The 25259-nt window shown below is 35.1% G+C and overlaps 1 protein-coding gene across 1 annotated transcript; it reads right to left on the bottom strand.

Annotated features, from left to right (window-relative positions):
* Window positions 1-593: 593 nt before the first annotated feature.
* LOC133303326 (uncharacterized) lies at window positions 594-9819 on the bottom strand. The gene is made up of 7 exons (XM_061503217.1): window positions 9682-9819; window positions 8439-8575; window positions 8262-8335; window positions 4412-4579; window positions 1995-2105; window positions 1436-1502; window positions 594-1070 (listed from the first exon to the last, which is right to left on the bottom strand). Exons 2-7 carry the CDS (start codon window positions 8557-8559, stop codon window positions 808-810), a joined length of 804 nt encoding a protein of 267 aa, XP_061359201.1. The 5' UTR covers window positions 8560-8575; window positions 9682-9819; the 3' UTR covers window positions 594-807.
* Window positions 9820-25259: the final 15440 nt, after the last annotated feature.

Genomic DNA, 25259 nt, shown 5'->3' with positions numbered 1-25259 from the left:
ACCAATACAGTCACCACCCTCTGTCAGAATCCTTGTAGGTTCATAATTTGAAAGTAAAAAGTCAGGTCTAAATATATATCTATATATTTTTGGACACATGAATTGAAGGTATAGATCTTCGCTACCTAGATGTTAATAATTTTTTTTAATTCTCTTATTTGTTTATTGAAAATCGGACTATTTTAATTCGAATTCTATCTGTATTAAAATCATGAGTCGACTGTTTCAAGACAATTTTCTTCACTAATTAAATGTTAATAACTGGTTGCAAGTCTTTTGAGTATGCATACCGATCCTAATTACAATCTAAAGCTCGTATCATTCTGTTGTTGTTTCATGTATTGTACATTTGACATACATAATCAAAGGTAACTTTGTCATATGCATTCCTAATAAAAGCAGCGCTCCAAACACTAAATAATTAAAACACAAACAAAAAAAGAAGCAAGAATACCCTTATCTCTAAAAAATAAATAAATAACCATTGGATCATACTTCCCTTGAAAATGAGAAGAGATTCATGCTTCTGGCAGGACTCATCATATCATTCATTGTTGGAAGGAAAAATAGCTAATAAAAGAGAATAATACGGAAAATGGTTCAGTACAAAATTTTATTATTTGCAACATGGGGCAGAAAAATTTCTCGATACATAAGCTAGGTAATTAGAATTACTCTCGGGGCGACTCAACTGTTTATATCATAGGAAGTGATGCACAAAAAATATCTGTAACATAATAAATTCCATAACCATTAACTGAACCATGGAAACTTGCAATTAAGCAAGGCTCAGGCACCTGCAGCACTCTAGTTTTGACCACTAGATTTGCTTTTGCGACCCCAAAAAGGAGTGGTCTCAATAAGCTGATGAGGCACAAGTTGTTTCTCCCTCTTAGTAAGCTTCTTGAAGTTGTGGACCCTAAGCCTAGCAATCTCTGCCTCTTCTTCAGGGGTTATCTCTCTTACGACAACTGTTAGCCTGCATTCTGGTCTGATTTTGAGCCCAGCTTTTCCTTTGCCATGGTAGGAAATTCTCTTTTTAAAATATCCCTTTCCAACAAATGCTTCGGCTATAACAAAAAGGAATGCAGCATCAGCAGAGATAAAACAATTTTATTTCTCAAACAAACAAACCATTCCCCATCAAACTCAGACTAACAATGATGGAGTGAAGGCAATACTTGTGCGTAACCTTACTCTTGCATATTTACAAGGAGGTTCTTTCGCAAATTCTAACCCATGACTTTTTAATCACAAGGGAGCAGTTTTACCACTGCTCCATACTCGTCCTCTTATAAAACAACTTTATTTCTAATATTTGAAAAGAAAAGAAAATCATTCCCCATTAAACCCCGACTAATGAAGGTAGAGACGAAGGCAATCCAATAATTATGAATTTTATTTCTATTAATTACTACGAACTTAAAAATATTACCAACAATGAGACGATCCGGATCCAACCCATGATTATGAGAGGCATTTGCTCGGGCTGAATGAATAACCTGCAATATATAGAATCTTTAAAAACTATGCTTTCACTTTTGCTTTTCCTATAAAAGGCAATCGAGGAGGAACCTTCCTCCTCCATTGAAATCGAGCATACCTCAAATTTAAACTATCACACATTCTTGTCTGTATATTAAAATAATATACCAGCAAAGAGCATGGAAGAGGAAGGACCCCATATATTAGATATTGGTGATATAAGGAAAATAATCATGAAATTAGAAAACGAATCTTGTGCATGTCCAATTCCTTCTTCCTCATTATCATGACATTATCCTAGTATAAAAATCTAGAATACCTCTTTGAAACCCAGGTACTTGAGATCAACCACAAAAATGAGAAGGGGTTGGGAGGGAGGCAAAAATGGAGGAGAAAAAAGAGTAACAAAATCTAACGCATACCCTAGAAAAATTTATAAAGCAATTAAATATATTGCTTTTACAGTCTTGTCCATCGAGGTGACAATGAAAAATACTTGGTATTATTACCTGATATGCAGTTTTTGCAGCTCGCTTAATTGTTACTTGCAACTGCATCAATGCATCTTTAACAAGCATACCACGCACCAAAGCAGCAACCAAGTTGACCTTCTTTGGACTCTAAAATAAGGTTGAAAATAAGGTATGTAAAAATTGCAACCAGTAGATATGAATCAGACCCTTGAATCTTAAACCATAATTTATGACACTTTCCAGAGCAATCAAGACCTAAGGGAGGCATTTCAATTGCTAGAAAATTAGATATCTGCACGTCAGCAAAAGTTGTTACACGCCGATTAAAATAACACATAGTTTCTTAACAAGTAGGCAGGGGCACCACATAAATGCAACAAAACATATTTTTTCAATTTTCACATTATCGCTATGCTAAATATGCCTGTGGTGATACTTCTTGTTGTATCCACTTTAACACGCATACTAGAAATGTGATTAGCAGGTTACATTAAATTAAATAAATGCTCACTCAAGGATAACACCAAACCACATAACAAAAATAAGTGTAACATTGAATTTCACATCTGAATCGTGTAAGAAACTGATAGAACTGGTCTCTCCCCCACAACTCAATTCTAATCTCGCCGTGCCTCCCTCTCTGCCCTCTATTTCCTTTTATCCTAATGCGGACATAGAGGAGTATCCTACCAAATCATGAAATAATATCCCCTTAAATCAAGTAACTCTATCTGTTATATCTAACCCTATCGATTAATAACAAGTAACCCTATCTACTATATCTAAAAATATAAATTAATATCAGGTAACACTATCTAATATTTCTAATGATATAAATTAATATCAGGTAGTAAACTATATCTAATATATCTAACAATATCAATTAATTCTAAGTCTCTAATTACTATTACTAACAAGGCCTACCCAACTAGATCATTGAGCTTGAGCCCATCCTTATTTCTTCTAACCTATTTTCCTAAATAGAGGGATCCTAACAAAAACCAACCAATTAGCCATAAACAATGCAGGTGCTAAGGAAGTTAAAAAATTAGCGCAAGATCAAATTTTAAGCACCTACATCGAATTGGAAAACAATCTATCATGAACAGTATATGTATTGCAACATTTCAAAAATTAGTGCAAGATTGAATTATAAATAGTTATATCAGAATTGCACATAATCATGAACGGAATATGAAATAAAGCATTTCAAAAATTAAGGCTTGTTTGCTAATTTGACTTCAGGATGAATTGAAATGATATAAGACTGAAAATTAATTGAGAATGTATTAGCCACCATCCTATTAAAAACATGTATATTAGAAAGTGGTAGAAGGGTAACAATGGAAACATGTCAGTTTCTGAGGCTGAAGTGTGTGAGAATAGCAGGGAGCATGGGTAACCATCCTGCACAGCTGGCAGGGAATGCAGGGAGTGTTAGGAGCAAGGCAGTCACTGAATGGAGAGAATATTCAGCGCTCCCGGAAACATGCACCGGGAGGAGAGAGAGAGAGAGAATGTGAGGAGAGAGGAGAGAGAAGAGAGGAGAGAGAGGGAGAAATAGAGGCCGGACCACTGAATATTTTTCCCACTGAATGATGAATACAAAAAACTAAAAAGAATTTGTTTTAAGTGAAAAATGATGAACAAATTCAGCACATGGGCAGTCACTGAATGAACAAGGCAGCAATCTGATACAACCCCTCCCAAAATAAAGACTTATCATAGACAACGCTACAGGGAACCTCACCCTATCAGCCTTGCAAGAGATGCACCCTAGGATAATAGTGTAACAAACTTATCAGCTAATGCTGACTCAGCAAACGGTTAGAGCAGTGTGTGAATAAAAGAAGGAATGAAGGAGCTGAACGAATATCTTTTTGGACAACTGGGACTTAGGCTCTTTGGGAGAGATCAGGGGCTCTCCAACTCCTCTGAACCTATCTTTCTTTCCATTATTTTGCAATCTGTTTTGTGGTCTGTAATTAGGGAGAATCATGGATTAATACTGTTTTAGTGTTGGTGTTTACTTGTAATTGATGCTGTTGGTTGAGATATATATATATATATATATATATATATATATATGTATATATATAAATTGTCTCTGTTTACAATTTTACTTTTGAATCTGTGAGTAAATCTGTTAACAATCATTTCCCAATCTAAATAATTAAATGAAAATAATTCCTCTGGTGTTGCCATGTTTTATTATACTGAATGCTAATAGTTTTCTTTAATTTAATTTTCAGCACTTAAAATTAAAATCTTTTCAAACAAAATACATTCAATATTTAATTTTCCAGGACTGAAATATCAGTGCTGAAATTTTCAGGTTTATCAAACATGCTCTTAATGTAAGCTTGAATGTTAAGCACTTACATCCAAATCGTGCATATAAGAAAATCAAAAGCAATCAATCATGAACAATGATGAGATAAGGCATCTCAAACCTGCTTTATTCCCTTTAATATTGCTTGAACTTTTTCTGGCTTAGTAACAGCTTTCTGCTTCTGGTCTTCACCTTTTGTACTACCCAAAAATGAAACTGGGACTAACGGTGATGAAACAGCTGTTTTCTCGGATAAATCTACGAGCAACTGGGTAGAACTTGAAATTCCCTGAAATTACTCAAGTAATAAAATACAAAACATGAAGTTAAGAAAAGGGAATGTATGATCAGTAACAAAAAGAAGTCCATACTGAGATATAAAATTATAATAATCATAACACTAGCTCAGTATGCCACTAGGTTGTAGCTTAATGAGTTGGAAGAAATCTGAACAATCTTGTCTGTGTGAATTTCAAAACATAACGAGTATGATCAACATGTCCAAGAAAACAAATCACCACAATTTCGCAAGCAACCAGAAGAATCATTATGAAGGTGATTTTTTTGTTGATGGAAAAAGATATTCATTAAGAAAGAAGATATATACAAAGAGAGGAGTACAAGATATCCTCCATAAGAAAACCACTATAAGAGAAAATTAGAAAGAACCAGCAAAACAGAACTTGATAATAACCCAGCATAATGGCAATCTAATCTCTATGCAAATTTGAAATGGCAACACCCTTAAACAAAGCGGTGCCAAGCACCAAAGAGAAGCCAAATGCCTTTTTCTTTCCCAAAACAATTCTGCAAACATCAAAGCACCTTGGAAAATCCAAGCATTCCTCTTCAACCATATGCACCACAAAACAGCGAGCACAGCAGTCTTACAAAATCTTAACCTCTTTTCTTCTTCCATACCCTTTATACCTTACTGCCTAAAGGTCTATACGGAGTTAGGAGTTAGGACAAAGCCAATATTCACCAGAAACACCAAACAGCCTATTCTACAAGAAATTAGCAGTCAGACAATGAGATAGGAGCTGATATAACAGCAAGACAGATAGAAGGAAACAACTAGGAGCAAAGCCCAACTGTCCAAGTAGAGTGGATAAACTGAAATATAGAAATGAGTATGAAAGTATGACAGAAAAGAAAGAAGCTATCAGAGAAGCAAGAATGCTTTCTCCGCCCTATGGCTTTAGCTACTTTGATTACCCAAATGGTCCGACCCCAAGGGAAAAAAAAACACTACTCACCATTCCCTTCATATTCACATTCACTTCCATGATTCCAGCACCCTATATACCAATTCCCTGCTGTCAAGCGTCTATTCAGTTAGAGCCAACTTTCTCTTGCATCAAAACCTCCTCCACTAGACTTCCCAGCTCAATGCCCAATCTATCCCCATTCCCCCTCTCCTTTCTACAGTATACATGAATCGAAGGCCCATGATTTAGAGGTTCATCAGAATGTAAAAAAACAAATGTATATCTAATTCAGAATTGGTCATGCACATAACACAAATATCAAGGGAGATGGCTGTTTTAGATATCCAAATCTGCAACTACATTTATCCCATTCAATACTGTTGTCCAGCCAAAAGAGACTGCCTTAGAAGGAACATTGGATTTCGTAATAAATTTATCAATGACTGACTTCTCTCTATTACGAGAATGAGTCAAGAAATGAAAGAACAACTTACTATAGTAACCACTACAAAGTTCAAGAGTCCAACTTCTCCTACCCCAAATAGATGAAAGATTGATATTTTCTATGAGGAGAGATCCCAAGTCTTGAGTTTTCCTATGATTAAAATCCCCCAAAAAAGTGAAAGTGCCAGGAAATATAGTCACCCTAATGAAAACAAAAAATTATGGACCAGTGCGTTATATAAAGAAGAAACACAATAGGGGCACGGAAATGCCTCAATGAGATGCCACCTACCCAAATATCTTCTCAAAATCTTATTTGAGAAGAATCTCCCAATTTTAAGGAAACAAAGTATAATAATAATGTGAAATAAATTTCCAAGGTCTTCTATGAGTAACAGTGTGCCCGGATTGGCATTCCACCCATTCTGATTCAAACCATACTTGTTGCAGATCACCTGAAGCCATAAGGAAGAAGGCTCTTGAGGAAATTGCCATAATCATGTACCTACCAAAAGCAATGTATTTAGCTAGTAAGTTACCCAAACCCAAACCTGCTTTACTTTTCAGCCTACAACAAGTTTCCAGTCAATGACTACCCAAAAAGCTTATGCTATTAGGAGAAGGCTCCAGGACTTTTTTTATCTAACATGTCCCCTCCTCGCAAAAGAACCCTTTTGGCTTGAAGCGTGAACAGAGCTCAAGCCACCCAACATTGTTCTAAAATTTAACTTTAATTTAGAAGAATAGGGCTGACAAGGATCAAACTCTAGATCACTTGATCACAGAGGCTTCGATACTGTATCAATGATCAAATATCCTAAAAGCTTAAGCCTTAAGCTATTAGATGAAGGCTCGTGAATGGTTTTATATCTAACATTTCCAAAACTACCAAATGATCCTTGACTCAACAACACCAAACTAGTGGAAGTCCCACATAATTTTCTAAAATCTCTATGCCGCACAACCAGAGAAAGATAGTAAAGGGGAATGCTTGTCAAACAATACTGAATGAGTGTAATTTGACCACCAAAAGAGAAGCTCCTTTCCAATTATCCAAACATTTAAAACCTTTTGAATCACAAGAGCCCAAAAATAAAGAGCCTTTGGGTTTCCTTATTAGCATATAAAATGCTTCAATTGTGTTACTATTAGTAGAGGGGTATTTTGGTAATACCAATAATGGACTTTCTCCTAAACTAGTCTTAGAGCCTGTTTGAGACATCTTTTTTGGAGCTAAAAGCTACTTTTAAGTAGAGTTAAAAAAAAAGCTTAAAAAAAAAGCTAAAAGTTGTTTGATAATTGTATAAAATTCTTCTTAGGGTTTTGAAGGGAGGGAGATGAAATGATTTGTTATTAGGGTAGATTACAAGGGTAAATGATAAAATTCATAAATAAAAATTTAGTATAAGGGCATAATTGGAAAATAAATATGAGAATTTAAAAAAGCTTACATACATCTTAAAAAAAGCTCCTCTTAGGAGCTTTTAGCTTTTTTCTTCATTATAAAAAAAAGCTCCTTTTATAATAAGAGCTTTTATAAAATTATGTTTGGCTAAGCTTTTGTTTATAAGGAGAAGAGAAGCAAAAAATAAGAGCTCCCAAACAGGCAATTAGTAAGCTTACTGTAATAGTGGGTGTACTTGATCTTTATCTCAGATCAGTTCAAGTAGTTGTCGCCAATCAACTGATGTGTCATCAGTGTTTTTCAGCTCTATATGGAGCCACGTGTATCATACTTTGACTAGTGTGGAAGTATAGAAAATATTCAGATCACTTTTCTTCTCTCTCTATTCCTTTCCTCTTTCTCTCTCTTTCTATCATTTTCTCTTATTCCTCCAAAAGGAATACCCCAGTAAACAAAAGGTCATTGAAGGATTTGACAACCAGCCATAGAAGCAAAGGAACCACACTCATCTTTTGACATATTAATTCCTACCAAACCACTTTTATTCTGATTAAAATCTTTAGCCTGCGTATACTCAAAAGATGTCAACGAGATTGAGAACATTGACAACGCTCTCTTTGGTCACAAGAGCTGCATCCAAAATCTGCCTACTGTGAACAGAGACACTTTGGTTCTCCGTAATAGTATCAGTCAGAATCTCACTCAGTCTAAAGGAGACCACCTTGGTGATTAATTTGTAAAAATGGGTGAATTTTCATTGGGTTACTATTACTACATAAAGGCCTGAAACACACATGGTGATATAAAATCCATTTTGGTATACATGAAATGCCCTCCTTCCCATTGTTGGAGTGGAGAAGATGTCTTAACTTTACCTTACATATGATGGTGCAATCCAAACACAATTTTACCTGATGTCGTAAATAGTGATAAATAGGCCTTGAGATACTGGGCAAAGTTGTTGTGTAAGCCCTCTGCAATTGACCTATAATACCAAAGAAAGGTTTTTGTTAATGAACTCTTACAAACTTCACTAACTTGTGAACAAAAAACTGAAAATATCGCAACATAAACAGAAAATTCCTAACCTTGTGAAAAGGAGGAGCCTAAGCGAGAAATTACAAGGTTTGAAGCTGAATGATTGGTGTGGTCCACTCCCTTATGAATGCGACGAAGAATTGGGAAAATGTGTCTCTGCCACTGCACCATGATTACGATCTTTCTCCTGTAGAATGGAATAAGAATAGTTAGACATAATTCAAATATCAGAAAGTGTAGTAGTTGTTTCAGCTCCTATTTTAACTCCAAATTTCAACCAGAAAGTTTATGCAGGACATTGCCCCTTTGAAACAGAAAATCTATTAGCAAGTGGACTTGGAAAATTCAAATTATGCAGACCATAACTTTCCAGCTCTTGTTATGTGCAGTCTTATGACCTTATGATGCAGTGAGCAATTTTATGCAGTACCATGACTACGTTAGGCAAATAATAATTTCCAACACTTGTTACATGCAGTACCACAACTTTCTTATGCAGAGAACAATTTTTCCAGCACTTATAATATGCACAACCATGGCTTTATTATGCAGATAAACATTTCCAGCACTTACTACACGCAATGCTGTGACTTTGACATGCAGGAAGCAAATTTTTGCAACACTCATATCATGTAGTACTACATTCTCTTATTTTTACTCATTTTAGCCTAGTGCCTGAGGCCTCCAGGTTACCAAAATACACATGCAAGATCAACCAGTGATGAGCCATGTCTAAACAGAATCAGTTTGACAAGATAAAACTTACACGGAGTGTAAAACTCGACCAACCATCAATAATTTCAAACAATAAACAAGTACAAACCTGAACTCACATTGAATTAAATTACACAAAATAGAAACAACATCAAAGGATCTTTCAAATTAAAAATACACAAGAACGAACAACATCTGACCAACAACAGGAACATCTTAAGCCAATACGCATGTGACAAAAAATTTCTACAATCACTTTGTCATGAGTGTGATCAACAACATTACAAGAGGTATTAAAACAAACATATGGTGGGCATAAAGCATATAACGTCGAAAACTACTCCTTAGGTCCCAGTCACTGATGCAACATTTTCACAAACACGTGGTATGTATCTACATCTAGTTTGAGAGCAGTCACATTTTAACGGGGGAAAACTACAAGTAATGCATGTAACAGATGAAAGTTGAAAGAGACAACTACAAATTGAAAAAAGTATAATCTATCAGAAGAAGAATACGCAAAGGAAGTGAACGAAGATACAGAGAAAGTTAAACCAAAAAAATGAAAGACTGAAGGACCTATTTGTCGCCGGCGTTTATTTTACGGTGGTTGGTGGTTGTTTTCGGCGGAGGAACAGAAAAAATAAATGAAAAGAGCATCAGAGCTATCTTTCGTGCCCTGGAGGAGTCTGTTCTTCACAAGACATGTTATTCTTATTTTTCTCTTTTTTATTAATTTTTTTTTAAGAAAAAACTACACAGTTTTCAAAGATTTTTGGATTTAATTTTTTTATTCGAGTAACAACATAAAATCAATTATAAAATCAAATTATTCTATATGATTTTATTCAATAGTTTAAAAGGTTGTAACGAGTACTTACACTTTTAAAAACTTTAGTTTAAGATAAATTTTAGTCTTACAATTTTTATTCATTTGTGTTTTGATCTCTATAATTTTTTTTAAGAGTAGATTTTACAATTTAATTCTTTTTTTTTTTTTTATCTAAATCAGTTTAATCCGATTCGAAGACTACTATCAAATCATATTGGAGGTAACTCTCAACGTAATTTTCTTCATTTTTACGACTCAAAATGGATATCTTTGATTAAGAATAACAAATTCTGTGTCATTTATTGTTATTCAATAAAGATTTTGGCCTCCTCGAAAAATTATATAACGAAAATTAACAGATAAGATTTAATAGTAAGAAAAAAATAATAATAATTATAACTTTCCATTACTTTTATATAAATAAATAAAAAATTGATAGGCAAACTGTAATAACCGTAAATTAAGAAAAAGAAAATTAACTTCTGTATGTGTAGTCAATTAGTGTAATTTCTCTTAAGAGAGCGTTTGATACAGGAGAAAAAAAAATTTAACAGAAAAATATAATTACTAGAAGTATGGTGGGAAACTGAATTTGGTAGAAAAATTTTAAAAAAGTTGTTTGGTAGGCCGAAATATTACCAGGAAAATTAGTTTTAGTTTGCTAAGTTTATGTTTGGTTCAAGGTAGAATAAAGCTAGGTGGAAAAATATGATTAAATTACCACAACAACCATTGTGTAACAACTCGTTGTACATCGGTATTGTTTATATTAATTATGATATTAAGCGCAGTTACAATCACAACAATTCATTTATAAAAAATGCGAATAAACTTTTTTCGTTATTACGCGAGTATTTAAAACAATAAAAAACGTAATAATTAAAAGTTGTGACAGTAACTGTAAAATCTTTGTGGAATACTTATTTAAACTACTTTTATAACTTATTTTACTTACTACAAGTCACTAAGGTGGTGTTTGGTTGGGAGTTTTTCAGCGGATATCTATCTTTCTCAAGTATGGCTTTTAGAAACACCATGTTTGTTTCAACGTTTTTCACCAAAAATCCATCTATCCAATTTGTCTGGATTTATGAGAAACATAGATATCCACACTGTTTAGAAACCCAATTTGAAGGTGGGATTTTTTGAAAAACCGGTTATCTGGCTTTTAATGCACTGTTGATTTCATAAAGCTACCTAATTTTCCCAGTAAAGTTTTTCCCCACCAAACAACTTTTGTTTACATTTTTCTACCTATCTCACTTTATCTATCTTTCCAATCATTTCTCTATCTATCTCATTTCCTTACTATTCCAAAAAAATTTCCTGAACCAAACGCCCCTAAGGGGTTTCCATAAACTCACTTAGCTAATTTCTCACCTTTACGTTTTCTACCTATCCGAACATGGTTCGGTCTTTAATTTTCTGCGGATAAAACGCATACAACAAGCCTCCCATATTTTGATATGTTATTCTACACTCAATTACCTTTCTAGGAAGCTATCACATGAGTTATTTAGAGCTCGTTTGCTCCGGATATCGCCGTTTGAAGTTGGACAAGCAAAACTGCCAACCAACCCCAAAACAGCTCCAAACATCCCTCTCTCTACGAATTACTGCAGCAAATTAACTCAACCAATTGCTCTCAAATTTTTATACAACAAACTAGACACCTCAAGCTTCAATTTGATATATCATATACTTAATCTGACTAAGAAACGAAACGGAAATAAATTTTCCAAAACCGGTCCAGAACTGCCACATGTGTAGTGAGCAAATGGGCAGTCTGCACTCTCTGCCCTCTCCAGGCTGACGTCCAACCCATAATTTTACCAAATTATACCACAAGATAGAGGACATCATAAGCTTCAAAATGGTGTATGGAATGTCCCTATCGGACCCTTGTGGAAGGAGATATGATCTCCCGAAGTTCACCTAAATTATGCCAATTTTTGGAAATTTTGCCAGAGTTTCCGTTGTTTTTACAAAAATCTCCAAATTTGCTAATGTGATCTAGGAACTCAAATGTACCTAATAATCATTGGGTGGCACACACAAGGACCAACAATGCCTTGGGGCACTTACAACCCATCACAGTTTATTTTATTTATACAATACGTATCACATTGCTTTCTTTATTAATACTTAACACGTTTCAATCATCAAGGTCCAATTGCATGCATTTGCTAATCATACACATAATCATAATCCTAAAATAGGCCTATTGCCCTTTCACCATATTTCATATGCTTTACATTACACAAGATCCAATTACAATATTTACAATTATCCAAATTACAACATAATTCATAAGTCTCCAAATGTCATAAACTACATTTATCTAGACTTAGGCAAAAATAGCATGAACAAATATGACACAAATCTCATCCTAACAACATATACAATGTTCATGCCCTAAGTCTAGCCTAGGCTCAATGGCCATCAAAATGCAAAATACTAATGATACTCCGGCTAATCATCTTACGGGCTTCTTTCCTGCCGCTCCAGCGCCACTGCTACCTCCTGAAATAAAGCCCCCAAGACGGGGTGAGATATACGAATATATCTCAGTAACCCAGAGGTTCTGGAGAAAACTCCGCCCAATGGCTCACTTCGATGCATATAAATAATACAAAATAACATCTTAAAAAAAGGGGATATAGCAAGGGATTTAGAGAAATTGGGGAACATAGGGATACAAAATATGACGAAGCTGGAATGGTCGCTACCAATACCACGCAACGTCCTACCTAATGGCTCGGCATATAAGCCTACGGGTCTCAACCAAGGCGTGTTCCTAGAACATCCAACCGAGGCACCCTCCATCCATATACACCCGAGACTTCCTAGTGTGCTCCTATCCGGATCACACACCACGACCCTAGGTCAACTAAAACTCCCTCTCGGAGACCTATCCAGTGGAAGTCTGAAACGCCCGAAGGCAAACTATCTACTGGCCAGAGACTCGGTACATCCTATGTACCAACATACATACTAAATGAATGATCATGTTATTCTACATTGCTTACATACATTTTCTACCATCACCCTCAACGGGCATTGTGGAACACACAAGGGGATCAAGCCCCAGTACCAAGAGGTTACCTGTTTAGTCCTTGTCACTTAGCTCCCAATAATATATTCTCCGAGCTCTTTATATAGCAGAAATGCCTACACAGAGGACATTCCCAATTACTTAAAATTCATACAACACATGCAAGTTATCAATTACACAAGCATGGTTCCAATTACTTACCTCAATCCCACTTGGTCCAGGACCAAGGGCAATCCACCGAACTCACGGTTCAGGGTTCAAATCTATGTACGGCAACCTACAACAACCATGTACGAATCATCAATACACGGCAATTCTATCAGAATACGAAAACGTCAAAAAATTTCCCCTACACCATGTAGATTCGGCCTCACAAGTGTTATTTTACATTTTATTTTTCTAAATTTTCTTTCTCATTTTCTTAGGCATTCTTAGGTTACCAAAAGGCCATATCAAGTGCCACTTTTCATTTTACGTCATTCAAACGTCGTTTTGACTAATATTTTGCTGTAGGTCCAATCAACCACTCAACACTACCAAACATTTTTTCAATTGTTTTCCAACCTTCCAACCACCACACAACTCATCTAATTACCATTCAACACATAATACATCATCCAAGTAACTTCAACAACATCATTTCTTTTCTTTTCCCTAAATGGCCGAATTCCACAATGGTGTACTCCAAGAGACTTTCAATCAATTTTAACTATTCCACACCTTATACAATCCTATTATATCATCATACAACCATACAACAACCCAATTACACAATCCTAACACAATTCCAAAACACAAAGTCATGGCATCCTCAAAATTTTCTAAGTTAAAAATCATATTTTTCACCAATAATTTTTATTGCATTTATGGCTCCTACACATCATTCTAAGACACATTCAAGTACAAATATTTTCCATTTGAGCTCTCTAACAACACAAATCAACAAAAGTCCCTTTAGGGTTCATGAAAATAAATTTTCAAATCAATCCATGAGAGGTGTTGAAACTTACCCACAATTATGTCATAAGGATCCCCCAATTGATCCTCAAGCAATGGCTTGAGCAAACAACTCAAAAATCACAAAATTTCTCAAGAAATTCGTGGCTGGTTTTGCCCATTATCTCTCAAATGAGAGGGTTTCAAGGAAAACTAATCGGTGGAACGGGTTCGGGTGGTGATTTCCATCGAATTTCAAGACAAGAATCGTCTGATTCGGTTAAGAATCGATGAAGTTAAGAGAAGAAGAAGATTTGAAAGCAAATTTCCATGGAGGAGGGAGGGAGCACAGTTTTGATGAGAGAGAAAGGAGAAAAAGATGATGAATAGTGACCCATGCCATGTGTTTAAAGGTCACTTAAGTGGGGTGGGTCCCACCGCCACCTCACGCGATTCAAATTAATTCAAATCTCCCGCCTATTCCACTAAACGTCCATAATTTCATAAACTATTTAGAAACTTTAATTTTTAACATTAACCATTGTCCTTTAGTTGTCCTTGATCAAATGGATCCAGAGTTTTTCGGTCGTTCGGAGAAATCGCAGTTTTAAGCTCTTACGCGCGTCGTTGGCACGCTTCCCCAAACTCACTAATTTCTGTCAATTTTCATCAGAAATCATATTTCCTAGTCAAATATACCATTTATAACTTTTACTCAAAACCTAGAGCTCAAAACTCAATCGACACATTTTACGGTGCAACTGTATCGCGATATTTTTACCCGATAAAAACATTATTCACTGAATTTTCTGAAACTTGCCTAACTACTCAATTTTTCGTTCTGAATCCATTTTCAGGATTATTTTTATCATTTGAGACCTTCTACTCAATTTTTATCTTCCTAGGGTTGCGTGTTGGCTAATTACCGTTTTACCCTTCCTTTGTATTTTGACCTAATTTCTAGGATTTTCACTAATCCTTCCATTTAATCCATGTTTAATATTTTATATATAATTTAGAAATGTGAGGTGTTATACATTGAGTAAAATAAAATAGGAAAATATGGTTTTAGTTTGCTGAATAATTTTTCCAGGGTCATTTTGGTCTTCTTATTTGCTGTCCTTTTTGGATTTCCCCTGTTATCGGCAAATACCACCTTGTAGGTAGTTTTATTTAACAATATTTTTTACACACAAAAAGCAAATACTGGGAAAATAATTTTTCTAGCAAAATTTTTTAAAACCTGGCACCAAATATGGACATATAAAAATACGATTTCCATTTGCCTAGGTATCTTCAACAAAAACTTGTACCAAACACACCCTAAGTGTGTTCAGGATTAAAAAATGAAGTAATAAAACTTTCTCATTGCCCTTGCTCAAGTGACTAGCCTTCTTTTATGAAAGGGCAAAATCATCATTTGATGTTTTTTTTATAAATAAAAAAACATGATTCAAACCAACCATATCTCCTCCCATACTTGTAGACCACGGTGGGTAATGAGTCAAATTAAACTGAATTTTTTGAAGACAGATTTAAAGAACCAATTTTTTTTTATCCCAAACCGATTTGGTTCGATTTGAAACGAGTTTAGTTCAAAAATGATTCAGTTCGTTTCGATCGATTTGGAACCAATTCGAGTTGAAACTATTCTGAACTATAACAGTTCTAAACTAGAAAACAGTAAATAAATAAATAAGTGAAGAGAATTAGAGAAGGAAAAAGAAAAGGAAATGAAAAAAAGAGAAAAAATTTTACTAAAGTTCAAGAACTGGTTTTTAAAATTAATTTTTTTAAGTGTAGAGTTATTTTGTGGTTCTTTTGCACACTCCTAAAACTGATTTTTGAACCAATTCTAAATCCTAACAAAAAATATGAAAATATTTAAGAAAAATAAAAAATATAAAACTAATTCAAATTTGAAGAAAAATAATAATTAAAAATAAAAGAAAGTAAAAATATGAGAGAAAAATAATAAGAGAAAAATAAAAATAAAAAAACAAAAGAAATAAAAATAAAGATAAAAGTAGGAACAAAATACATAAGGAAGAAAAATACAGAGAAAAAAAAAGAAAAAGAAAATAATAAGATAAAAAGAAAAAAATAATATGGTTCATTGTTTTTTAAATCTGTTTGGTTCATAAACAAGTTTAGTTTAAGAATTGGTTTTGAAAAACTAACTTCTTTTTAAATGCAGTTCAGTTCAGTTTTTTTGGTTCTTTTGCACACCCTTAAATTATAATCTAAATCACCCTATTTCTCTTCAAGAAGATAATCCCTTATCACTCTCATATTTAGGGGTGTAAATGAACTAGGTCGACCAGACTTTAGCTTAAGTAAGTTAGAAATATGTAAAATATTTCAAACATGGTGACTTATTAGTCTGATACAAGTTTAATTTTAAAACTGGTCGGATTTATCTTTATAACATAAGGCTTGACCTAACCTATTAAGGCTTCAAAAAGGACATATTGTACTATGTAAATTTTATGTTATGATTGCATTACTTCTTGTGTGTTGAAGTTGATGGCTCAAAATATTGACAATTTAACTACAACATAAGGATGTGGAAAACTTAGTTAAATTTCAAAACAAAGAAATATCCACTCACTGATTTATTGCATAATCTCACTCAACAAGAAGAAAAATATTATAGCCATCGAATTCCTAATACATATATAATAATATAGCCACATAAACAAAATATTAAAAAAAAGAGAGAGCAAGAAATCGATTGTTTTATTAAACCAGAAAAGATAATAATAATAACAAAACATTTTATTAATAATAATAACCAAATTCATAGGATGAGGGTTATAAAAGATAAATAATAATAACAATATCTCGTTTCATTAAAAAATAAGGTCAAGCCTAGAAGCTTAGATGTCAGGTCTTTTAAAATAGGGTCATGACTTGATTTATGAAGAGACATTTTAATGAGTTCAAGCGTGTACTATTTTTAAAATGAGTCACGCCATGTTATAGGCCCCTAACAAGCTACTTGACTCATTTACTCACATACGCACTCATTTTCTTCTTCCAAGTTTCTTCTACTTATCAAATAGCAACCAAAATCTTCCTCCCTTTTCAAGCTCTTCAACCTTCACTCAACGATAAGACTAAGTGCCTGTTTGGATCATCTCTTTTTTAAGCTAGAAACTACTTATAAGCAGAAGATGGGTCAAGCAGGTTTTGAGAAAAGCTCTTATGATGAAAAGCTCTTTTTTAAATGAAGAAAAAAGCTAAAAGCCAAAAGCACATAGGAGGAGCTATTTTTTAAGTTCTTATCAATTTTTCTTGAATTGTGTGGTTTTTTTTTTAAATGAAGAGTTATAGAGATGGAGAGAGAGAGAGAGAGAGAGAGATCTCTTGAAATGTGTGCTTTTAAGCTAAAGTTTTTATGTAATCACCAATAAGCTTTTAGCTTTTTTTTAAGCTCTGTTTTTTAGCTTTAGCTTATAAGTAGCTTCTAGCTTAAAAAAGAGAGGATCCAAAAATGTTCTAAGTATCACCTCATTACCATCCTCCTTGTGCTCCTTTCCTTCAGCAGAATCATATAAGAAGTTGAATAAATCATCTTTTGGGAGCTAGAAAATTCGTGTATCTTTCTGCTGAAATCGTGTTATGTTAGGAATTAAGAGATTGAATTAGAAGCTACTAATTTGAAGGGAAAAGAGACTTCAATAAAGTGATAATCAAATCATGGAAAAGGTTAGTCCTTTCTCCTCAAAAGGGTAACGTATTTAACAATTTGTTGTCTTTTTTTTCTAATTAAAAAATATTGTCCAATAGTATTACTGGGTTGGTTTTGACTTGTTGAATAGTAGATTATGGGGGATAATTTTGATGTTTTATGACATGCATGTTGTTTGTGCAATCTTGTTATATGGATGTTAAAAGAACTTTGAATCAAACATTCAAAAATAAACTTGGACCTTTGTAATTTCCTTGAAAGACGATCTAGATTGTTCCATTTTACTACAAATTTTTTATAAACCTGGTTATTTAATTTGCGTGAGCTCAATGACTCACGTCACCCAATTAGTCACTAACGTAAATAAATTTGAACCAATTAAACTCATTTAACAAGCCTAATCTATTTAATAACCACATAAGACACTAGTAATGCTCTGCAGCCCAAGAGGTAATCGAGTTGATCAAGTGATTTACCTTTCTAATATGGATATAAGGTCGACATCATCCCTCACATCATCGTTCAATTTAGTCGAGAGCAAGGATGGAGTGTCATCTCTCTTGATTGACTAAATGTACCTTTTCACATAACTAGGAATTGTCTTCTATTGGCTCTAAGATGAATCATGACTCCTCATGATCGCTTACTAATGCATATATTCCCAAGTCAACTAGAAGTCATCCTGTAACAGCCCGTTACGTACCAGTATTGTTAACATTAGTTATGATATTAGGTGCAGTTACAATCACAATAATTCAGTTATAAAAATACGAGTAAACTTTTTCCTTTTTATTATGCGAGCATTTAAAACAATAATAAAGCGTAATAAATAAAAGCTGTGACCGTAACTATAAACTCATTGCGAAATAATACTATAAAATTCCTAGATGTCATAAAACACTTCTCTCAAGTCACTGAGGGTTCCCATAAATCCACTTAGCTTAAATCTCACTTTTACGTTTTCTACCTATCCGAACATGGTTCGGTATACTGGACATTGCCAGAAATTCGCATGCCGCGAACCTATCATCTTTTAGTATGTTATTCTACACTTAATTATCTTTCTAACAAGCTATCGCATGAGTCATATAGTTCTCGTTTGCTCCGGTTATCACTGTTTGAAGTTGGACAAACAAATCTACCAGCCAACCCCAAACAGGGCTCCAAACAGCCCTCACTCCATCAACAATTCTAGAAAATCCACTCCACCAATTGCTCTCAGATTTATACAGTAAACTAGACACCTCAAGCTTCAATTTTACATATCATGCACCTAACATGACCAAGAAAATAAGCGGTAATAATTTTCCCAAAAACTATCAGAGACAGCCCCATGTGCAGGGGCGTTTTGAGCAGTTCGTGCTCTCTGGCCTCTACAGGGCTGCTTTTAATTCCTATGGACCTCAAATTTTGACACAAGGTAGTTGACATCTCAATATTTAAAAAGGTGTATGGCACATCCCTATTGTACTTTTGTGGAGGGAGATATGCTCTCCCAAAGTTCACTCAAAATCTGCCAATTTCTAAAAATTTTGCCAGAGTTTCCTTTACTTTTCCAATAAATCTCACTTTTGCAAAAGTGCATAACTAACCTCAAATGGTACCTAATAGACATGGGTAGCACTCAAGGACCAACAATGCCTTGGTGCTCTTACAAACCTTCACAATTTATATTCAATTTGATCAATATACATAATCATTGCTTACTTTTTCAAAGTTAAACTAATTTCAATCACAATATCCATTTGCATGTTGTAACACCCCGTGTATACCCGGTTTGTTAACATGTCATCGTATTAAGCCACACTTAATTTAAAAATGCGGAGTAACCTTTTCTTTTCAATTATGATGTCATTATCATTACCAAGTTGAATTACTTAATTCATTTACAAAAACATCGCCTGTATGAAAATTGCAAAAGAAAGCTAACTGAAATACATCAATATATAAATAACGGTGAGTATCTAAGCCACGAAACTACAACACGTAGTCCGGACATAATCCTGATACATTATTAATACTAAAAATTAAACTAAGACATAATCAATCAATATGGCGGGACAATCTCCATGCTCACCAAAAAGGCAACAAAGCCCAACAGCAGTCTTAACAACAACAACCACATAATCATAAAGCTAACAGCAAAATAGCAACAGGCATAATCCAGCATCCAAATATATCATCATGTAAACAACAATATCAGCTAAGCTCTGGCCTCATGCCACTAGAGGAATCAACCCCTGCATTACCTGAACCTGAAATATGTGCCCCAAACGTGGGGTGAGATCTCTAAACAGAAATCTCAGTAAGATAAGGGGTCCTCAAGAATATTACACCCCAAGCTCACTTACATTTGCAATATAAATTCAAAAAGCAGGTATATAGTATAAGTTCCAAAGTCAGTGTAATGCAACAGATAACCATGTTATGTGTGTCAAGATATTCTACTGGCCAGAGAAATGCAGGATATACGTCTATTTCCTACAATCAGTGCAAGACGCCACTTGCACCCACCCACAGAATCACCCTATTGTATGACGCCACATACTCAAGTTTTCCGTCTAGATGGAACAACACATGCATATTATGAGGCCCTTACACTTAACAGTTCAAAAGCATTCCAATCATCAAAGCATGAAAAAACATCATGCATATAAACCATTCCCCCATGGGGTATGGTGGAACCAACAATGACTAAACCGAGGAAACGAAAGCTTACCTTGCAAGCTAACTATCCAAGCCAAGAGTCCACACAATCTCAAGGCCCACAAACAACACAATTACAATCTGTTCATACCGTAATTAATCATCAATAATCAATGCTCAAGATTACATTAAGTGATTAAGGCTTTCTTACTCATTTTAAGTCATTTCGTGCTGTTTCTGCAGGAGGTATACGAATACTCCACGATGAGTATTCGAATACTCCTTGTCTCCAGAAAGTATCCGAATACTTTCACTTAAGTATTCAAATACCACAAAATATCCGAATACTTTTCCCCAGTATCTGAATACCACAGTATCCGAATACCAAATACCCAAGTATTCGAATACTATCCAGTATTTGAATACTTCTTCAAGGTATCCGAATATTTTTCTTCCCAGAAAAGTATCCCAATACTCCTGCAAGGAGTATCCGACTACCAGAGGACAAGTATTCGAATACTACCCGAAAAGTATTCAAATACTTATCCATCAGAATGCAGAAGTACGAACTGCCAACTGCATAATCCCATTTTTAAGGGTCCAAACGAGATTTGGAGTCCAATGACTCCATAAACAGATGTTCATTAACTTGTTAAGAACTCAGAAACACATTTCTTTACTCAAATGATCCAAGTTTTACTTTTTAACCGATTAAACAAGCTTAAAACATCAAAATGACAAAGAGGTGATCATGTATACCTCCAAGGCTCCAAAACTCCGAAAATGAGACACAAAAGGGGTCCTCTACACAGCACCAAGGTTCAGCCACTACAAGACTACAAAAATTAACAACAAGCTTTGACATTTCTCCATCAACATGACTTCTTGAAGCCTCCAAAGGAAAGAAAAGGCTTCCTCCAAAAGACTCAACAACTCAGCCAACAAACCACCCCAAAGGCAGCAGCTCACACACAGAAGGCTACACCATACTCCCTCACAATGCTCAACAAAACAGTGTTTACAACTTCAAAGAGGAAGAGTCAAAGAAAAGGTGAGACCTTGGGGAGTTTCTATGGAGAAAAGCTCAAGTTTTAAGGGAGGAGAGGGTGGCTGATTGAGAGCTTCAGCAAGAGACTCATGCAGGATTAGAATATGGCCTAGGGTTTTGGGCCAAAGTGAGTATTTATAGCTCACTTAAATTTAAACACACAGTATTAGCACTAATAGCTACGCTTAGCATTTTAATCCCAAACTTTATATTCTGAATCTAGCTATTTTTCTAAGATTTGTCATTTTTTTTTTCGCAGCACCTTTTCGGTACGCGCTTTTACATAGACAGTATCAGTTCTGGCACCAGTTCTCATTATTTTGACTTGAAACTTGTTTTACAAGTCCTACATATTATTCTAAAAATATTCATGCACTTATTATAATTTTCTGGGATACTTCATCGGTACGCATTTATATCGAGTAGCAGAACCGGTATCTGCACTTTTCGTCAGAAAAACGACTTTCAGCATTATTAATCACTTTCTATATTTATTCAAGCCTTCTCATAATTATTAGGGTCAATTATGGAATTATTTCCTAATTCTCATCTTTATTTAATTAATTTCCTTAATTAACGGTGCGGGTTCTTACACATGCATCCTTGAAACATAAAGCATAATTCATATCCTAGAATAGGCCTATTCCCCCTTCATCACATAACATGCTTCAGTATTACACAATGTCTCAAATTACAAATTACAAGCTTTTTTACAAATATTACAATAACCTCAAGAAGCAACATCAATATACAAAACATAAGCTAAACTTAGACAAAATATGAAATGAACATCGATGATACAATGCATAATCCTAACTCCACATACAATGTTCATGCCCTAAGTCTAGCCTAGGCTCAATGGCCACAAAATGTAAAATGGCTCTATGTCCAAGCTAATCATACGAGCCTCTTGCCCGCCGCTCCAGCACCACTGCCACTACCTGAAATGAAGTCTCCAAAACGGAGTGAGATATACAAATATATCTCAGTAACCCAGAGGTTCTGGAGATTACTCCGCCCAATGGCTCACTTCGATGCATATCCATAATATAATACAACATTCAAAACAGTATAAAGCAAGGAATTTAGTGAAGTAGGGAAGCATAGAGAATAAAATACGATGAAGCTGGAATGGTCGATGCCAATACCACGCAACATCCGGCCTAGTGGCCTCGGCATATAGCCTACGGGTTCCATATCCCAGAACAACTGGATGACACACCACGAGACTTCCTAGTGTGCTCCTCTATGGATGACACACCACGACCCCAGGTCAACTGGGAATCCCTCATGGAGACCTATCTAGTGGAAGTCCGTAACTCCTGAAAGCAACAGTCTACTGGCCAGAGACTCGGTACATCCTATGTACCACTAAACATAAAACAATGCATGAACATGTTATACTACATTACCAACATACACATCCAACCACTACCCTTAACAGGCATGGTGGAGCACACACGGGGATCAAACCCCAGTACCAAAGGATTACCTGAATAATCTCCTTCTTAACATCTCCAATTCAATACGTCATAAGCTTGGTACCACAAGAAATGCCTACACATAGGACATTCCCATTTCAACTTCCATTCACCAATGCATATACATGATTATAAAGGAATTCATGCATCAATTCATAATCACTTACCAAAATCCCTTTGGTCAAGGACCAAAGGCAACCCACCAAGCTCAAAGCTCCGAGTTCAATTTCGAGGGAGGCAATCTACAATGATCACACAAGGATCATCAATACAAGGTGAAATCAACAAGATTCCAAAGCACCAAAATTCCTCCCTCCCCAAAACATAGGTTCGGCCTCTATAGGCCAATTTTACCAAATATTTTTCTTAATTTTATTTTAATTTTCCATTAGCATTCCAAGGTTACCCCAACACCATTTCAAGCCCCATTTTCCATCCTACACCATCACTACACCATTTTTCCAATTATTCCATTCTAGGTTCGAATGCACACACACACTCCAAGCATTTTTTTCTTTAATTTCTAATACATCAACTTAACACTCAACTCATCCAAATACCATTTAACACCACACCACATCAATTACACAATTTTACAACATCAAACCCTAATCCTTCACTTGGCTGAACTATTCAAGTCCCATAACCAAAGGGTATTCAATCTAATTCCACAATTCCACACACCTTAAAATCCTATAATTAACTCATACAACAACTCCACAGATCAATTACACAATCATTTAACACATCAATTTCATAAAGTCATGACATCTCAATACAAAATTTTTCCAAGCTATCATCCAATTTCATCAATAATTTTTATGACATCAATCACTCTAAAACATCATTCTAAGCCACATTTGTCTAATACACAATTTCAATTTGAGCTCTCTAACTACATCAATTCATACAAATCAACTCCAGGTCACCAAATTTAAAATTCATGATTCACCCAATGAAATGTGTTGAAATATACTCACAAGCTTGGCCAAAGACTCCTCTAAGTGATACCCAAGCAGTGGCTTGAACATACAACACCAAAAACCCCAAATCCTCCACCACAGTCACGGCTGATTTTGGAGATTTTCTCCCAATCTAGCGAGTTTCAAGACTCAAGACTACCGTGGTTGTGTTTGGATGATAATTTCCAACAACTTTAGTGACAAACTTTGTTGAATTTGAGTGAGTATGGAGGGAGTTATGAGAAAAAAAAATTTGGAAGAAAGTTGGCTATGGTGGGAGGAGAAGCACGGTTTTGAGAGAGAGAAAAGGGAAGAAGATTAGTGAATAGTGATGGAGGACAAGTGGCATAAGTCACTTAAGTGAGGTGGGCCCCATCGCCACCTCACGCGATTTCAAACGAATTCAAATCTCTCGCCTATTCCACTAAACGTCCATAATTTCATAAACTATTTAGAAACTCTAATTTTTAACGTTAACCATTGTCCTTTAATTGCCCATGATCAGATGAATCCGGAGTTTTTCGGTCGTTCGGAGAAATCGCAGTTTTAAGCGATTATGCGCATCGTGGGCACGCTTCCCCAAACACACTCATTTCCATCAATTTTCACCAAAAATCATATCTCCTAGTCCTATGTACCATTTATAACTTATATCCAAACTTAGAGCTCAAAATTCATTCGGCACGCTTTACGGTGCAACTGTACCGCGATATTTTTACCCGGTAAAACATCATTCACCCAATTTTCAGAAACTTGCCTAACCACTCAACTTTTCGTTCTGAATCCATTTCCAGGGTTAGTTTTATCATTTTAGACCTCCTACTCAATTTTACCTTCCTAAGGTTACGTGTTTAGCTAATTACTGTTTTATCCTTCCTTTGTATTTTGGCTTTAATTTTAGGATTTTCACTAATCATTCCCTTTAATCCCTTAATATATTAATATATGATTTAGAAATGTGAGGTGTTATACATCCAAGTCCTACTGGTTATTGTGAATGACTAATCCCTTGTAGGGGATTATGAGTCCTTTCAGCATGTCTATCTATACTTATGTATTTAACTTATATCCAAGAGTACATTGTTCTCCCCATTTTCAGGCGAATAGAGTTATACAGTTAAAGTATAACCCTAGGACATAGTTTTCGATGACATCCTCAAGTCTAGGACGATCCACACTACCAAACGATGAGAGACTTTACAAATCCAAATATACTCTCTATAATGAATCCTTGTGGAGTCTCTCGGAGGGTCAGTTCAGTGCCATCTGTTCTCTAACATATCCACCCACGACATCAGCTAAGGCATCATCATGCCTGCATTCCTTGAGGTCCTTACCTTGTATCTCTATACAAGTAGATGATGTTGTACTAGTCTTATTGAGATCACCAGTGTCCTATCTTGGTGACTCAAGACTAGAAACAAATTTCAAGCAATAAATATGTAGTGTCCTCGAGTCCTCATGATCATGATCCCTATTACAGACCCTCGAGTGAAACACCTG

The sequence above is a fragment of the Gastrolobium bilobum genome, unplaced genomic scaffold (genome assembly GCF_033153095.1).
Source record: "Gastrolobium bilobum isolate Gb01-03AN ecotype WA unplaced genomic scaffold, APGP_CSIRO_Gbil_v1 utg3921, whole genome shotgun sequence".
NCBI classification, from domain to species: Eukaryota; Viridiplantae; Streptophyta; class Magnoliopsida; order Fabales; family Fabaceae; genus Gastrolobium; species Gastrolobium bilobum.
This window is presented reverse-complemented; position numbering and strand designations above follow the sequence as displayed.